General features: G+C 44.5%; 1 protein-coding gene across 1 annotated transcript; it reads left to right on the forward strand.

Moving 5' to 3' along the window:
• Positions 1–2,007: 2,007 nt before the first annotated feature.
• Positions 2,008–3,074, forward strand: LOC131247287 (vegetative cell wall protein gp1). The gene has a single exon (XM_058247673.1). The coding sequence runs from the start codon at positions 2,387–2,389 to the stop codon at positions 2,894–2,896; it is 510 nt and encodes a 169-aa protein (XP_058103656.1). The 5' UTR covers positions 2,008–2,386; the 3' UTR covers positions 2,897–3,074.
• The last annotated feature ends 724 nt before the right edge of the window (positions 3,075–3,798 follow it).

The raw sequence follows: 3,798 nt of genomic DNA on the forward strand, positions 1-3,798 counted from the left end.
CTCAAGTTGTACATTTCTGTATACTATTTGAACTTGATTCCTGAGATGATTGCCAAGCCCAGTAAGGCGGTCATAACCATATAGTTTCGCGGTAATCGGACTTTAGACGCGCGGTCCAGGTCCGATATGGAGTTTTAAGATGCTCTCCAGAGCAACTGGGTTTTGAGATTGATCGTAGGTTTTTAAGTAACGTAGAACTAGTGATTCTACTGGCTTTAGGTCTAGCAGTTTGTATAGAAAGCGGTTCAAGCTAATCTACCGATTAATTTAGTTTAGTACTTAATTAATTTTCGTCTAATTTCCAAAGGATTCGGTCCTTAGTGATTTCTGCCTGAGGTGGTACTCGGGTCGTTGTACGAATTTTTTCAAGACGTTACAGTCTGGCAAAAATACAATAAAAGAAAAATCCCAGAAAGAAAAGAGAGAAGGAGTTTTGTGATTTAGACCACTGTACTGGTCTGCTCTTCAGTCACTGGTTCAGTTGAACCGTTCTAGACCACACTGCTGGTCTAATCTTCAAGCAAATGTTAAACTTACTGTCTTGCTGGAGTTACTGGAGTATAGGAGAGGAGTGACTATCTCAATTTATATGTGTCTACTGGAGTGGGTTGAGAGATTGTTTGGAAACTCATTCAGGCCCGGTTTATATAGGCTATGGTGACTGGGGGTTATGGTCCAGGAAAATAAATCCATTGACCGTTTTCTCGTTGTTGGAGAAAACTAGCCGTTTATGGTCGTTTTCTGACTGTTGTGCATGAACCATAATCACTGTTGCATGTTGATTGTTGTGAGACAGTGGTTAGCTGTTTTCTAACTGTTGGGCTAGCCATGTAGTAGTTACAACATGGTTTCTGTACTAACGGCATAACTATTACACATTTCTGCAACATCTCTATTTTTCAGCCTCTATATATATTGAGAGACCCTCATTCGGTCATTTAGTCACTCTTCCAACCAGCCATCTGCCTTAGCCACTTAGTCACATCGCGACTCGCACACATCTCGCTCTGGTTCATGAATGAACGATACGATGTGGACGTGCGAAGTGCAAAGTGCGCCACTAGCGCCTCTACAGCCACACTGCCTCACATGCCCACGCCCTCGCACTGAGCCCATGACTAAGACCGAGCCCATGCCCGTGCCCGAACGCGAGCGCGCACTGGAACACGCAAGTCCTATGGTCCATGGACTATGTGGACAAATAATAAGGTACTCCACCATATTCATTTAAACCACAAAAAATTCTCTTCCCTTTCACATGTGGGACTATTCTAAAAAAAACCCCACAAAAGTTTTTTTACAAAAACTTTTATATATATTATATATTTTTTATTTAAAATGTATTTTATAAAATCACTTATTTTATAACAGCATGGTCATGCGTTTATTAGATCCACACTGGTCATTCATTTTTTTCATATCATTACAGGAAATTAGCCCAAAAATAAGGTAGATTAAAGCTCAAGTGGACCCATCATAGGAAATAGTAAGAATCCACGCATACTGTTGGAAACTTTTTGGGCCACAGAAAGCTCTGATCATGCTGTTATTTGTGTCTTTGCTTCATTCAAGTATGTGTGGCTTTATGAACAAGTTAGATGGCAAATAAACCTTGGGTTGGCTTTAGGAATGTTTCAATAATAGTTCATTCAATTCACGTTACTGTATGAGGTATGGTCCACTTGAGCTTTCAATGTCCCTCATTTTTCGGCTCATAATCTCAAATGATCTGAAAAAAAAATAAAAAATAAAAAATAAAAAAAAATTGATCAACAAGATGGATATAACATATAATTATAGTGCCATAAAAGATAACACACGTTAAAAGTTGCGTTACGTGGTGTGAAAAAATCAGCGTGTTTTGTGGTTGGTCGCAGGCAATTCCCGTGCCTTCAGCACAGACGATCCGCACCCGTTTTTCACAAACAAATTACAGAAACATGGGAACCGCACGAGGAGCTTGTAGTTACTGGCGTTCCGAATTTACCACACGTGACAAGTGAATTTCAGGAAAGTACAGTCGCTTGCTCGAGTTCAAACATTCCACGATTCGTCTTTTGTCGTCTCTACCCTCTCGCTTCGTGTTTGACGTCGGTCCGCATCCCGACGAACGTCCGAATTGTGATCATCGACAATCTCCTTTTAAAAGCGGGCAAAACCCTCCCTGTAGAAACCGCTGAATTCGATGGCGATTCTATCCAACCGTTGAGATCACGAGACATTCATCGGTTCATCTCCTCATCACGTATCTCAGCCGTTGCCTCGATCAAGGCTTTCAGATCTCTTTTCTTGCCTCTTAGCTGCGATCAAAATCCAGATTTCAGTGGTTTCTCAACGGCAACGCTCCTGAAATTCTAGATCTCTGTTTCTTTGAGAAGCTCCGGCGATGATGAAACTGATCAGACTCTTCTCTTCTCTGCCATTGCTGCTTCTTCTATCTGCAGATCTTACCACATCTGCAAGCGCGCCTGCTCCAGCTCCTGGGCCTATATATCATTCGGCGGTATCTCCTCCAGAGTCTCCTGGGCCTATATATCATCCGGCGGTATCTCCTCCAGAGTCTCCGGCTCATGGATCTCCTCGTCTGCCCCCGTCGCCTGTGCCGGAACCTGCCTCGCCGGCGAATGTTCCTCCTCGTCTGCCCCCGTCGCCTGTGCCGGAGCCTCCCTCGCCGGCGAATGTTCCTCCTCCCCCGCCCCCGTCGCCCGGCAGCAGTGGCAACAGCAACGCGAGAGACGGAGGCGGCGGAATGACGGCCGGACAGAAGGCAGGGGTCGCGATCGGAGTTATCGCCGCTGCAGGGGTCGTTGGATTAGGAGGGTTTGTATATAAGAAGCGGCGCGCGAATATCCGGCGGTCTCGGTACGGATATGCAGCGAGGCGGCCCCAACTCTGAGCGTTTTTGGATTTTTTTGTGTTCTTGAAGGCGGGAATTTGAAGTTGCAGACCGGTTTGATTTTAATTTTAAATTATTATTTTTTTTCTTATGTGTTTCCGTAAGGGCCAATTCAGAGCTGGGGCCACCATGGGCTAGGTCATGGATCAAATGGAAAATAAGGGGGTGTTTGGCTGGACGGATTGAATGGTATTAGGGTGGATGGGATCAGATTTAAGGTAATAATTGCAGTGTAGTAGATTGCCGGCAATTCCATAGTATTGGTGTATCCCATGGCCAAAATTTTGCCTATTTGGCATGACTGGCATATCGAGGGATGCCAAACTCCTATACCATTTGGCCGGGTGTGGGATTGCATGCAATCCCATGGATTTCAACGGCTGTCTGTTTGGGCAAATTGGGTTTAGGTGGGGTGGGATTCAAAACTCATCCAGGCTACACTGCCCAGGCTAGACAGCCCGTCCGGGCAGTGCTCTGTGGGGCCCACTATGAGACATAGACGAAGGGAAAACACAAATATCAGCTTGATATATATATATATATATATATATATATATATATATATATATATATATATATATTTCCAGAAAATGGACCGTCTCCATATCTCCAGTGGACCACACCGAAGGAATGTGCAGTGATTATCGAAACTCCAGGCTACACTTCCCATGCCAGACAGCCCGTTCGGGCAGGGCTCTGTGGGGCCCACTTTGATGTATTTGTCTCATCCACGCCATTCATCGCGCCACTGGACTGATGTATATATATACATATTCCAGAAAATGAAGAAGGTCTGTATCTCGAGTGGACCACAGCAAAGGAATGTGCGGTGATAAAAATTACCGTTGAAGCCATTCAATGGGCCACCATTATTTCCTTTGTGCCCACCTACAAAAGCAGTG

This window comes from Magnolia sinica, chromosome 5 (assembly GCF_029962835.1).
Source record: "Magnolia sinica isolate HGM2019 chromosome 5, MsV1, whole genome shotgun sequence".
Classification (NCBI taxonomy): domain Eukaryota; kingdom Viridiplantae; phylum Streptophyta; class Magnoliopsida; order Magnoliales; family Magnoliaceae; genus Magnolia; species Magnolia sinica.